This window comes from Lontra canadensis, unplaced genomic scaffold, assembly GCF_010015895.1.
Source record: "Lontra canadensis isolate GAN:19392208 unplaced genomic scaffold, GSC_riverotter_1.0 scaffold5, whole genome shotgun sequence".
Classification (NCBI taxonomy): domain Eukaryota; kingdom Metazoa; phylum Chordata; class Mammalia; order Carnivora; family Mustelidae; genus Lontra; species Lontra canadensis.
Genome location: NW_022630999.1, coordinates 8,745,498 through 8,760,526, shown reverse-complemented (window position 1 = coordinate 8,760,526; position 15,029 = coordinate 8,745,498). Strand labels below are relative to the sequence as shown.

Genomic DNA, 15,029 nt, shown 5'->3' with positions numbered 1-15,029 from the left:
TACATAACCCAAGAAATATCCTTTCTGTTTAAGGCAGAATGTGCAGGAATTTCTGCTTCTGACAGCCGAAGTCATCATAATCAATACATACCAAAGGCTCTTTTGGAATTTCAAAATCACAGATGGGGGTTAAAGCTTTGGCTCTTAAGCTATAAAAATGCCTACAGAGAAGGACAAAAGGGTGTTTATACGCTTACATATACCTATGAGAAAAACAGATAATTGATTATGTAATCGACCGGAAGTGGCAAGAAACTGCAGAGTATGTGATCCATGGGTCTTTCATCTACTTGGGTCTGATTTAGCCAGCCTCATGGTGCATGGAGCAACATACTCATTCAACCCCTCCTTCTGTGTTATCACTGGCTAAGCTTTAGACAGCTATGTTCGCGAACAGAGATTCTAACCCAAGCTTAAAGAGCCAAGCAAGTATTTAACATGTGAGTTCTATCCATAAAAGTAGAGACAAGTTTTCTCTGCACAATTAATTATTTGTATAAGGAACAGAGAGAAAGCCAGGCCAGCAAATCTTGGCTTTTACAAATCGAATGCCGTGAGATATTTCTAAATGTAATACTTACGAAATACGATTAGTCAACAGCATATTTTAGCAAATTAGAGAAATCCCGAAAGATCTGTTGAATGAAAAAAACTAAAAACGAGCTTTTACCTAATTATTAAAGGACACATTCATAAAAAATTTTTTAAGGATTATTTTAATAATCCACCTCTCATAGCGGCAAAATTCTGTATAAATAAAAATCAAAAATTGTCAGGATTGTACCATGGCTCCATAAGCAGTAGGAATTCTTAAAAAAAGTCTACCATATTTAAATTATAGCGTGAAAGTATAATATTCTTTTTTTTTTTAGGATTGTATTTATTTATTTGTCAGAGAGAAAGAGCACAAGCAGGGGGAGCAGCAGGCAGAGAGAGAAGCAGGCTCCCCGCTGAGCAAGGAGCCTGATGGGGCACTCGATCCCAGGACCCCGGGATCATGACCTGAGCCAAAGGCAGATGCTCAACCGACTGCGCCACCCAGGCGCCCCAGAAACATATAAGGTATACATTCTTAAACGTATAACATCTATATTCTTGTATAAATTACAACATTCTTTGTGTTCCTTCCAACATATGCTTAGATGTACCTTTGCTACCAAAATGCCTTAAAAACTGAAGCAATGAATATTTCTGATTTTACTAGTTCTTTAAAATAATTAAAAGATTTTTTTTTAAGATTTTTATTTATTTGACAGACAGATCACAAGTAGGCAGAGAGGCAGGCAGAGAGAGAGAGGAGGAGGAGGCAGGCTCCCTGCTGAGCAGAGAGCCCGATGTGAGGCTCGATCCCAGGAACCTGAGATCATGACCTGAACCGAAGGCAGAGGCTTTAACCACTGAGCCACCCAGGCGCCCCCAAAAGATTATTTTTAAAAATAGAAATAATACTGCTTATTTCCCATGTTATTCAACTTAGGTCAGGATGAGATTAACTGACAAAAGAGCCTTAATGAAATGCATAGATTTGGAAAATGCAGTTTTTCAGGGAATGTCTTAGACATTCCACGGAGTCCTTGAGACTGTCCGGACTTCCTATTAAAAAAGTCAAGGGATGCCTGGGTGGCTCAGTTGGTTAGGTATGAATCTTGATTATGGATCAGGTCATGATCTCAGGGTCATGAGACTGAGCCCCAAGTTGGGCTCCACACCCAGCGAGGAGTCTGCTTGATATTCTCATTCCCTCTTCCTTTGCCCCTCCCCCAGCTTATGCAGGCGTGCACGGGCTCATTCTCTCTCTCTCTCTCAAATAAATAAATAAATAAAATCTTAAAAAAAGAAAAAAGAGGTAAGTTTTCAGTCCTGAGTACCATTTGTAAGACCAGGCATCACCAATGGCAGAAAAGAGAACAACGCTAATGCTCTCTATGCCAGGCCCTACATGGGATTGTTTTCTTCATCTACTCATGAAAGAGATCTATGGGATAAAAATTTTACCCCATTTTCAGAGATGAAGACTTGGAGGTTCAGAGAGACCCAACAGCCAGTTATCAGGCAGTGGACCTAGCACCTGAATCTACTCTATCAGGCTCTAAATCCAAGATCTGATCCCCTGTGAATGCATTAAACATGAGCAGATAAAACTATAGAGTGAGAAAAAGGAAAAAGCTATTAGCTGCTCACCAAAATCCATGTTTGTTTTGGGCTTAACTGTGTCCCCAGAAAATTCCTATGTTGGAGCCCTAACCCCTAGTACCTTAAAATAGGACTGTATTTGGAGCAAAGGCTTTTAGAGAGATGATTAAGTTAAAATGAAGCAATTAGGCTGGGCCCTAATCCAGTCTGACGGATATCCTTAAAATAAGAGAAAATGTGGATACGAAAAGAGGCCAAGACCATGTGAGGACACAGCAAGAACAGAACCATCTACAAGCCAGAGAGGACTCGAAACCAGACCTGCCTATGCCTTGACCTGGGACCGCCAACCTCCAGATTGTGAGAAAATAAACACCTTGTTTAAACTGGGATTTTCTTAGCAAAATTAGCTACTAATTAGCTAACTAATTAGCAGACTAATACAATGTTCTGTTATTCCTGCACACACAGCAAAGCAACAATTCCCAGCATCTCTTAACAGTTAGGTTTGGCCATATGACTAAGTCTTCCGATCTTCCGAAGAAACATGAGCAGGAGTGGTAGGTGGCATTTCTAGGCATCCTATGCACATTCTTCTATGTCCCCATCCCTTCCGGCTGACTGGAAGAGAGACCGTGCCTAGAGTGCCCTTCAGTGCCTCATAATGACGACGACAGCTACACTGTCCTACCTGAATCCCCAGACAACCACGTGAAGGAGAGTTGCCCACCAGTGTGTCAACTGCCCATTCCTGTTAACTGAGCAAGGAGTAAATTTCTGTAATGTCTGAGCTTTTGCCTTGCTTTCTTAGAGCAGCTAGACCACCCCAACACGGAGGCACAAGAAAGTATAGGGAGAGTGGAAAGAAGGAAAATACTGAAATGCACGTGGAGGGCCACACTAGCTGCTCGCAGTAACTCCATCCGGCGTTCTTCCCCAGAGACGGCCTCGGTCTCCCAATCCTTTTCAACTCAGGGACTGCCGGGGATGGGAACATGATGCTTCCAATCTTGCAACACACTTTTGGAGAAATAACAGACCAAACCAGAGTATAATTCTGTGCCGTAAATTTTCCTAGTAGACCATTTGTTAAATTTGGCCCAATCACTCACTAAGTGTGCTCAAACACACTCTCAGAAGTCACGACTGATAAATGGTAATGAACACTCCCCCATCTTGGCATCTTCCTCCTGATGACAAGTTGCCCTGTTTGTGCTGAAAGCTACCAAGAGGTGTGTAGACAGCCTGTGGTTACCAACCCTTGATGTTGCAACACTTAAGTCTTTCTCCCCGTCCTTCAAAACTCTCAAAACAAAATTCATGGAATTAATACTACAAAATTCCATACAGCCATATGATAAACTTAAGGGAGGGAAGGAGGACCCATTAATTAGATCAGTCAGTAAAACACAATAAATAATTTAAAAAAGAAAGTTAGAAATGACTGATCTCTATAGTTTTGTACTGTGAGATCCTCTTGCTTACAGAGAAGGAAAAGACCAGTCTCTCTAAACACTAAACATGGACTCTGGGCCAAAACTCTGTAGAGGCATGAAAACAATATTATCTTGGTGGTTTTCACAAATGGGAGAGTATATCACCGTATCCATTATTCTCTTGCCTAAACATAAGTTTGAACATTACTGTGAAAAAGTATTCTTGTGTGCCATATTTCTACTCTTCGGGATAGATAGATTTCAAAAAGACAAGTAATGTCAGATGGAGAACCAATGCTGCTGATTTTCCAGGCAATGGCAAAATATCTCTAGTTTGCTGTTCTATGCATATAGCCTTTGCATGTCGGGGAAAACAGCCCCTCCCAATTCTCCAGAGTCATGTAGAATTATCACAAGTATCCTGTATAGGGTATATTCTACAGACCTTACCTAGTATAGATAAAAAGTATCATAATCTGTATTGTGCCTAAAAGATGTCCCAGCATATATGACCTATGGTATTATAATTTATAATCAAGCAATGAATATCTTCCTTCCTGACCAATAAACACTTTCTAACTCCTAGACAGACCTCCTACTACTTCCCAGTTCTATCTCCTGAGAGACCTAGCTAACCACCTCAAATTACAAATTTGGCAAGTATTCTGGTTTTGGAAAATTTAAGAAAGCTAGGTTCCCAATCTTAAGTTAGCGTTTGCAGCATTCTTATCCAAAAGTTGAGCCAAGAGAGTGTTCTTTCTCTCATTCCTTGGACAGCACTGAAAAATAAGAGACTGTAACAACGAAGACCTCAGGATGGCACCCAGAACAAGAGAAATGCTGAAAAATCTCTTGAGTCTCAAAAGTTTCGCAGAAAAGATTATGAGCACAACCTGAACATGGCCAGAGGGACTTACTTTTTAATAGTAGCCCCAAAGGACACAGAGCCACACAGGGAAGTTGGGGAGTCTTCCCGTGTGTGCAGAGCACCACAAAATGGGACTGTCAGCCCTGTCCTGAAGCTACCTACATTAAGTGACAGTAGAGCCTTTAACCCTTCACCCACCCCAATCTAGGGAGTCCAGATGATGGCACAAGTATGTGGTACAAAATGGCAGCATAATAATTAGCAACCTCCAAAGATATTTCATTCCACATACGATCTACACAAACACAATGTAATTGTTCTTTCAAGCCCGCAGACTGAGTGCACCTTGGAGGATCAAAAATTTGCCAGCTCCGTAAGGTTGCTACCCGAAGCTAGCTAACTGCCCATGCCCCCCTCTTAGTGTCCTTATCCAAATCCGGTCCTGTGTGCGGCCTTCCAAGCACCTGTGTCCAAGCAAGTGAGCTTGGCCATTTCTGACGTTTGACTTAATCCCCTTTGGATCCACTCAAGGAAACTTGAGAACAGCTTCTGTTCCGAGAAGTCTTTCAGGAGCTCGACACACATCAGATGACCCATGCAGAGACGCAGGACATAAACCAGTCAAGGTACCATGCCAAGGACAGTTTTTCAAAGGGTATTTGTGCTTTTATAAAGTCTTTTCATCTTTTCGTTGAAATGCTCACACTTTTGGGTCTCAGTCCCCCAGGGATAAGAAAGATCTTTAGAAAAATCATCTTCTTCCTCATAATATTCCCACCAACTTTTCTCTTTTATTTTGGCTTTCCAAAAAAAAAAAAAAAAATGTAGGGACGCCTGAGTGGCTCAGTGGTTAAGCCTCCGCCTCTGCTCAGGTTATGATCTCAGGGTCCTGGGATCAAGCCCCACATCAAGTTCTTTACTCAGCGGGGGGTCTGTTTCCCCCTCCCCCTCTGCCTGCCTCTCTGCCTCCTTGTAATCTCTCTCTCTCTGAGTCAAATAAATAAATAAAATCTTTTAAAAAAGGAAAAAAAAGGTAACAGAAGACTAGCCCTCTGATCAGGCACTTCATCTAACTTGAACATGCTCTAAACAGATCACTGCTCCAGAAAAGACGGAAGACAGTAGAGGCTCAGTGGAACAGATTAACAAAATGTCTTTAACAAATCCTATTTAAGACTATTACACGATTTGACCTTTTACTAAAGTACACTTACTATAAAGTCCTTATTTAAAAAATAAGTATTATTGGAGGGAGTAGGCTCTAAAAAGAGTATGTGTTTTATACAAGAAGTCTTGAGTTGTATTGCTTACTTTAGGCTTTATCCCCAATAATAATTCCATATACTATGTCCAAATTATCTTATGTCCAAAAAGAGCATGACTTGACTAAAACCAGCTTCCTGTCCGAAATCATTTACTCCATGAGGAAATGTTTTAGCACCCTCTACTGGCCACTTGTTGTACCTAGTCAGCTCGTAACCTCTCCCGAACACGCAGCTAACTTCCAAAGGTCAGATGGGGGCTGCAGCAAAGGCCACCCCATCCCTCCTTCAAAGTCACCTGTGCAACAGCTGGGCCACAAGCCACTGCCACAAAAGGAAAGGACAAAATCCTTCAGCGCTCTCCTCCCACTGCTTGTTCATGAGTCAGCGGACTTCACCAATACCGCCATGAGACCCTAGCTGGCCTGATCTGCGTCCACCTCCAGTAACCGACCCACCTCATTTCTAGACTCACAGATTGTTCTATGGGTTAACCCTGTGTCACTAGCCCATGCCATCTGCTTCCCCTAGCCAGCTCTGGTGGGCTGTGTCTGGAGAGACCAGCTCGTCTATCTGATATCATCTGGGTAAACAGAGGACAGAAAGAGCTTGGGGGACACATTTTCCCCTACAAGCTCACAGATGTGGTGTCACTCAAGTTCCTGCCCTTGCATACACATTATTCAGCTGGGGAGTTGTGGGAAGATGCCAGAAGAGAACTTCTCCTCTCCCATGACCTCATGACAAAGCAACTTCTAATTTTCCACTGTCCCCTAGAGAAAGCAAGCCTCCTTTAGAAGATACTAACACAAGTAACCATTAACCCTCTAAGCTCTCATTATCTGGCCCACTTCCTTTCAGAAAGGAAAACAGTAGAGTTAGCATGGTGGTCATTATTCAATATCAGAAGGAAAGGGAGAAGAGGAGGGGTGGAGCATTTCTTCAAAGCCAAAATCTTGCTAGATCAAGCTATTGTTTACTGATTAATAACTGCTTACTAAACCAGCAAGGTTTAATCAATCATCTATTGAGTGAAAAATATTCTTTAAAGAGGATGTGGTAAAGGATTGAAAAGTAATTCCTGCCATCAAAGAGCTTGCAATTTGGTTGCAAAGACCAAACATGCCAAAGGAAATGATTTTAAAAGTGATAAAGTGTCACATCCTTTAGTAAAAAACATATACCAGAATTTCCAAAAACATGCACACACACACCAAGTCCCCTTCTCTCTCTCTCTAGTGTATGGAAAAATGATTAAAATATTAATAATGGTCATCTCTGCTGCAACTTCTGGTCTGTACTTTTTTTCTTCATATTTTTCAGTACTGTTTGGATGTCCTACAATAAGAATGTAGCATCTTAACAAAGGGAAGAGAAATAAATTAAAAAAACAATTCATCAAGGGTATCAACAAACGAAATTGCTTACAAATAGAATACGATATACAGAATATGACTATGAACACAGTTACATAAAAATATATAGAAAAAAAATGGATGCCACTATTAATGATCATCTTTATCCAGGCGCTACATGATTTTTGTCCATTCTGGCTTTCACGTGCTTTCTCATTTTCTAGAAAGTAAATCAATCTCTACTTAAAGAAATTCCAATGTTAAACAACTTTCACTTTTGAAATACCACTAGTCAAAGTGCTCTGCTGATAAGTGTGAGCTTAAGGACGTACCTGGAATCAGCGCTGTGCTGATGAGAATGTCCACCTCCTTGCACTGTTGGGCAAAGAGTTTCATTTCAGCTTCGATGAACTCTTTGGACATCTCTTTTGCATATCCTCCTTGCCCCTCACCAGATTCCTTCAAGTCCACCTCCAAGGGCTCAGCACCAAGAGACTTGAACTGCTCCAAAGCTGCAGCTCTGGTGATTATTGAAGGGAAAGCGGTGGGTTATTTTAGGCCCTTAACAGAAATCAAGATCAGCTTTTACTACACATTTTGGGGGGATTTTTGAGGTTTTAAGTTTTTACTTATTTAAATTCCAGTTAGTTAACATACAGTGTAATATTAGTTTCAGGTGTATAATATAGTGAGGCAACACTTCCATACATCACCCAGTGCCCATCACAACAGGTGCACGCCTTAATCCCCACCACCTGTTTCACCCATCCCCCCCCCCCACCTACCTCCCCTCTGGTAACCAGTTTGCTCTCTACAGTTAAGAGTCCGTTACTTGGTTTGCCTCTTTTTTTTTCTTTTCTTTGTTTGTTTTGTTCCTTAAATTCCACATATGAGTGAAATCATTGTTTTTTGTCTTTCTCTGACTTATTTCACTTAGCATTAGGCTCTCTAGCTCTATCCATGTCATTGCAAATGGCAAGATTTCATTACTTCTTATGGCTGAACAAAATTCCATTGCATGTGTGTGAGTGTGAGAGAGAGAGAGAGAGTGTGTGTGTGTATACCACATCTTCCTTATCCACTCATTAGTCAATGGGCACTTGGGCTGCTTTCATAATTTGGCTATTATTATGCTGCTATAAACATTGGGGTTCATGTATCACTTTGAATTAGTATTTTGGAAAAAAAAAAAAAAGAACTAGTATTTTTGTATTCTCTGGGTAAATACTCAGTAGTGCAACTGCCAGATTGTAGGGTAGTTCTATTTTCAACCTTCTGAGGAACCTCCATATTGTTTTCCAGAGTGGCTGTACCCGTTTGCATTCCCACCAACAGTGAGAGTGGGTTCCTCTTTCTCCACAACCTCACCAACACATGATGTCTCTTGCGTTGTTCATTTTAGCCATTCTGACACGTGTGAGGTGATCTCTCATTGTAGTTTTGATTTGTATTTCCCTGATGATCCGTGATGTTGAGCATCTTTTCATGTGTCTGTTGACCATCTGTATGGAAAAATGTCTATTCATGTTTTCTGTCCGTTTTCTAATTGGATTGTTTGTTGTTTGTGTATTGAGTTTTAAGAAGAGCAAACTGTATATATGCAAAATTGGACATTTTCTTTTGATATCTCTGACTGGACTATTTCAGTTATTTCCAAAAGTATGTGCCACTTCTACAAAAATTAATTTTTCCTGGAAAAATTAAAACTATAGGGAATTCGAACTTCTACTTACTTCAGTCACAAAAGGAATTTCACTACTGATAACTCCAACAATCACTTCTGATTCATGGGGCCCCACTGTCAATGATGATGTGAACTCTGACCTACATTAAGATTTGACTTCATTCAAATCACTCAAGTTGAGATCTTCATTTATAAATGTTCTGAATTAGGGGGACTTCTCCCTCATGAATGACTCTTAGAAGCATTTTAACAAAGTGATTTTTTGTCCCTAGTCCTCATTAAATTGTGTTTGAAAAAAACAACCTATAAAAGGTGTAAAGAGCCAATACATTTAAAATTACACAAAAATACATTCAGTTTTTTTAAAAAAATAAACACTAGGGGCAGCGGGGTGGCTCAGGTCATGATCTCCAGGTCCTGGGATTGAGCCCCACATCAGGTTCCCTGCTCAGCCGGGCGTCTGCTTCTCCCTCTCCCTCTGCCCTCCCCCTACTTGTGGTGTCTCTCTCTCTCTCTCTCTCTCTCTCTCGCAAGTGAACCAGAGATCTTAAAAATAAAAATAAAAATAAATAAATAAATAAACACTAGCCATGCACTGTGTACTGGTTGGAAAACCAGAGTCAGCAAAGATCTCAGTCACACTGGATGGTGTATTTGACTTGTCAACACCCATCCCACTATAGTGAGTCCCAAACATCCCTGATGACAATGATTATTTCAGGGGCTTGTTAAAAATTCAAATTCGTAGGCCCCTTCCCAGACCCGATTACAATCTCCCCCAGAGAGGACAGAAGCTTATCTTTAGCAAGAGCTGCGGGTAATTCTGGCCACCAGGGAACTTGAGGAAACTGTAGTCTGAGCCTCCCAGTCCCCAGCAACCATTGGGGTCAGAGAGAACAGACCCAATGGGTAGGACATGATTGAGCAAGAGGTCCTCACCTTTCTGTGGGCTTGAACAAGGAAACTTCAAGCCCAGATTGCCTGCGGAAGCCAACTTGTGACTCAGGGAAATTAGCCAAAGCTGAAGACAACAGAAAGGACAAAAAGAACCTGGTCCTGGAGGGCACCAATGCGCTGCTGGCGCGAGTGTGAAAAAGGGAGCCCTTCCCATGAACTTTCATTTAGGAGAGCTAACACATTTTCTCAGAGTTTCAGCCAGTTTGAGTTGTTTTCTATTCCTTACAGCCAAAGGTATACTACTGTTTACCAAGTTTTAGAAATGTCTACTATTTTTAATGAAATAAATTTAAAATGACATAAAAAAAAAATAAAATGACATATATGTGTGAGTGATCACAATTTTGATCAAAAGGTATCTACATAAATATCTGTAAGAAATGATGCCCCAAAAATTATTAGCAATTTTATCTAGCTGGGAGAATTATAAAAGGCATTTTTCTTTTCCTCCTTACGGCTTCTCTGTATTTTTCAAAAATGAACATGCATAATCGGAACCATAAATGCTTTTTTATAATTTTTTAAGGATTTTTTTTATTTATTTGTCAGAGAGAAAGCGCTCGCATGACGGGGGGGAGCAGCAGGCAGAGGGAGAAACAGGACGCAGGACTCGATCCCAAGACCGTGAGATTAACTGACTGAGCCACCCAGGCATCTCCTATTTTGGAATCTCTGCCTTCAAAATAATTATCATTTAAAACTATTATAATATACCAAAATATAAGACATGAATATTTTTGACCCCAAAATTCCTCTTCTAGGAATTTACCCTAAGGAAATAATGCAATCTCTCAAAATACATATGTTCTGACACAGAAAATACATGCAGTATTGTTTATACATAGTAAAAATGTCCATTTATAGGGGACTAATTAAGTAGGTCACTGTACTTCCACACAGTGGAATCCTATGCAGCCATTAAATATATTTGTAGGTAAGTAAAGTTCTTCATGATCTACTGTTAAGCAAAAAAAAAAAAAAAAAGCCAGTTAACTAGTACTATCAGTAAAATTATATTTTAAATTAACATGTAGAAAAGGGAACATATACAAAGATGTTAATAGTTCTTTCCAGGGAATAGGCTATTTTCACTTTTTGTAATTTTTTATATTTTTCTGAATTGGGGAAATAAGCATGTATTATGTTTTTGATAAGAAATAAAACTGAATGATATAAAATTGATTATATCTCTTTATAATATGTAAAACAGGGCTATTTATCTCTACATCATAGAGTTCTGTAAAGAACAAAATAAAGCATATAGCACAATGCCTGAGAGAATAAGCATTAGAACAGGTGTCCAAAAACCTGCCAATTGTTTTTTGGGTTTGTTTTTTTTTTAAGATTTTTATTTATTTATTTGAGAGAGAGAGATCACAAGTAGGCAGAGAGGCAGGGGGTCGGGGGGGAGCAGGCTCCCTGCTGAGCAGAGAGCTCGATGTGGGGTTGCATCCCAGGACCCTGAAATCATGACCTGAGCCAAAGGCAGAGGCTTTAACCCCTGAGCCACCCAGGCACCCCTGCCAATTGTTTTTGTAAATAAAACTTTATTGGAACACACACACATACACACACACACACAGAAATATAAAAAAGTAAAGCTATTATTTTCTAAACTTCTCAATGTAGGCATTCAGTAGGATGCTCACTATAGTTACGAGGGGAATCTCCTAGTTATTGTTTGAAAAAATTTTTAAATCACACCCCTTTAATATCACTGGGCAATGAGCTATCCTTAAGGTTTTAGGATGTTTATCCAAAGATATATATTATTCAGTCTTCCAACAAGAATTTGTAATCGTGTGTTTTCTAATACATTTGGATTTCATATTTATATATGATACCAATCTCCAGTCTCAAAATAGTGATTAATGAGCTATAATTCTTAGAAAAGCATTATGTCAGTTCAGGCACATCTTTCTTCGTTGTGTACTTGAACTATCCTAATAAACGGTAAATGGATTTAAGCAACAGCCACCTTCAAGCTATCAGCTCTGAATACAATCTAAACCAATGACATCAAAATACCTAATAAATTCTCCAACATCAAGTTTCAAACATCAAACCCCAACATCAAGTTTCAAAACCTCTCTAAGCCAAAAATACACATTTCCACTTTAATGCTGCTTACTGTCACTACAATGAAAATTTGCACAATCTCCTCCCTCTGGGTTTGGCTGTCTTCAAAGACTTCACATAAGCAAATATTAAAAATTAAAAGACATCACTAATGACAGGCTTGACTCTGGCTATCCTTGTCTTGCAACCTGATTACTTCAAAAATGCCTTTTCTCATGTGAGCGGGATAGCTTTCCATCAGTACATCACTTCTCTAAACTCCAGGTAAGCCCTGACAACCATGTTCTATGGAACATTCCTTACTCCGGAAATGCACACTCTTTCCAACTTTGAATATTGCAAATTTTTTTGAAAATTTTGATCATTGTATTTTCAAGATTAGCCATGGTATTATTCCTTTACCGATCTCAGCTGATAACCACCACGTTTCAACCTTGAAATAGTACTCATACACATAAATGATAGCCGTTCTCAATAAGCATTTAACAAAATCCAGTAGCTAATATCTTCTAAAATAAAGAACAATTTTAATCAAACTTTTCTTTAAAGAATTATAGACAACGTTGATATGCCTGCTTTAAAGTACTGTGAACCTAATTGACTACTTTCCCCTAGGGGCTCTACTATTGCCCAAACACCTCTATCTGCTTCCAACCATTCAAGGCAGAGTATACCCCTTACCTCTCTGCCACCTGTCTGTTCTCCAAAATGTCTCTAATGCTGACTTTTTTTAAACTAAACTCTATGCCCAACATGGAGCTCAAACTCATGAGATCAAGTCACATGCTCTACCGACTGAGCCAACCCAGTGCCCCCAAAATATCTCCTCTACTACTTTCTTTCTTCAAACTCACAGATGTGGTGGTCACGTCCTGCCTGATTTGTAAATGCATCCTGAACAGAAAGAGGACATGTAGAGCAACACATCACAAACTCAGGATAGGATTAACTCTGGTCCCACTGCTAATCCATCGAAAAGAAACAAAACTGAATGCGAGTCTTTCCTTTTCATTTCCTCTGCTTTTTTTTTTTTTAAGACTTTTATTTATTTGACAGAGAAAGGGACAGCAAGAGAGGGAACACAAGCAGGGGGAGAGGGAGAGGAAGAAGCAGGGTTCCCATCAAGCAGGGAGCCCGATATGGGGCTCGATCCGAGGACCCTGGGACCATGACCCGAGCTGAAGGCAGACACTTAACGACTGAGCCATCCAGGCACCCCCAATTCCTCTGCTTTTGAAATGATTTCTTCAGTACTGAGTCTGGCCCTTCCATTTTTTTTCCCCACTAGATAATATTTTTCCACTTTGAGTTAACACTGAAGAAGCAGAAATAGTTTTAAGTGGAAAGAGCTTATAAAGCAGTTTTCAATGTGCAACTGCCATTTATAAATCCTAAGGAAAGCCTAAAACCCACCTGAAACAAAATGCTTTTGCCTTAGCAGCAATCACTAGAAAGGCACTTACCTGGTGTCAAATCCTCGAACAATTGCACCCATCGACTTAGCAGCACCTGCAGAAGCCAGCCCAGCAACACCGCCACCAACAATCAGAATCTAGGGCAAAGGGCAGAATGGTATGTTTTAAATAAAGTTCATTATCAACTGATTATGAAAAACCACCAGCTAAGAACTGTCAGCGGCTAGGGCACTACACAGTTAATTCAGTAACATACCAGGCGTGCTGGTGGTGAACAGCCCTCAGTTAATACACTGAGTGGACAGACAACTCTTTAATGGAACCACCACTGTTTTTACAAATTCATGAAAGGACCACCTGCTGGCAAAGGCCCACAACCTTCACTGAAAACAGACAACCAGCCCCTCCGTGTGGAAGCCACATACAGTCTGATGAACAGTACATACGTTAAAGATTACTAGGTCTTTCCTAGTGTATAAAAGCTATGTGTACTGAAACAAATTCCCAGTGTAGCATTCCAGCTACCTCTCCCCTCTCAAATGTGAAGGTTTCTCTATGTTCATAAGATGTCAAATTAAGTTTCAAAGATGGGTACAACTTCGGTGAAATAGCCACTCTACCCTGTATCTGGAGCTCGAATGCTTCTGAAAGAACAGCAGATGACGAACTACGTAATTCTGAACCATTATGAATGAACCGTACCACAGCAACACGATGACTCTCCCTAGCCGTGGAAGTGTCAGAGCCAAGAAAACCAAAGAATTCCTCAGAAACAAGGGTCGCCCCTGCCTTCTAAGAAACACAATAAGAGCAGTGTTGTCTCTAGTCTGGAATGGGCCTTCCAGAAAAAAAGTTCTATTATACTCCCCAGTCAACTGAGGCAACTCCTTGTGGTTGCGTTAAAAAAAAAATAAAAATAGAAAAATAAAAGCCACCTACAGACACAGAAACAGTGAAGCTTTATAAATTCCCACCTACCCATCATGTCCACATGTCCTTCTGCCTCTTTAAGAAGCCTAGTCAACCCATGCTCCAGGGCCCCCCTAAGCAGTGTTTTAGAGATCATGTGAATTCATCTTGATGGTGACGGTTTAGGGCTGGGGGTTACTCCACAGAAAAGGGGACAAAGAGAGACCAAGGAGCCTCTGGGCTCCAAGGCACCCACCCCACTCCACACTATGACAATGTGAACTAAGGGATGCTTCAGGTGAAGCCTCTGCCTTCAGCTCAGGCCATGATCCCAGAGTCCTGGGACCAAGCCCCAAGTCCATTCCCTGCTCAGTGGGGAGTCTGCTTCTCCCTCTTCCTCTGCCCCTCTGGCCCTGCTCGTGTTCTCTTGCTCTCTTCCTCTCTCTCTCTCGAATAAATAAATAACATCCTTAAAAAAAAAAAAAACTAACAAAAAAAGAATGTGTGAAATAAAAATAAAGTAACTAAAAATCACAGGACTAGACCAAGCTATCCTGAATCAAGAAATGACCCCCCCCCACACACACACACAAAACCATAATTTAAAAGCCGTAATTGCACAATAATAAAGCCGTGTAGATCTCACAACAGGAATTTACTTTCTCTGCAGTACCGGGTGAAGAAAAAGACACAGAGATTAAGGGGCACAGTCAAATCCTGACTCGGCTACCAACTAGTCCTGGGTGACCCTGAGCAAGCCGCTTGGCTTGTGCAACAGAGCAGTCAAAAAACCCCTTCCCAGATGGCAGTTATATTAAATGATGGAATCTAAAGCACTGACTGCTGACTGGCACACCAGACATATACTCGGGAAACAGGGAAGGCCAGGGGAAAGAAATGACCTTTAGGAACATTCTTTATCTCCAGGGTG

At 40.6% G+C, this 15,029-nt stretch overlaps 1 protein-coding gene across 5 annotated transcripts in view; it reads right to left on the bottom strand.

The window, feature by feature from the left end:
* Positions 1 to 15,029, bottom strand: part of NNT (nicotinamide nucleotide transhydrogenase) — a 93,386-nt gene that overhangs the window by 59,460 nt on the left and 18,897 nt on the right. For all 5 annotated transcript variants that reach the window (XM_032851435.1, XM_032851438.1, XM_032851436.1 and 2 more), the window contains exons 6-7: positions 13,238 to 13,326; positions 7,387 to 7,574 (exon numbers count right to left, since the gene is read on the bottom strand). In XM_032851435.1, the coding sequence (XP_032707326.1) occupies positions 7,387 to 7,574; positions 13,238 to 13,326 (277 nt within the window). The remainder of the gene's footprint in view (positions 1 to 7,386; positions 7,575 to 13,237; positions 13,327 to 15,029) is intronic.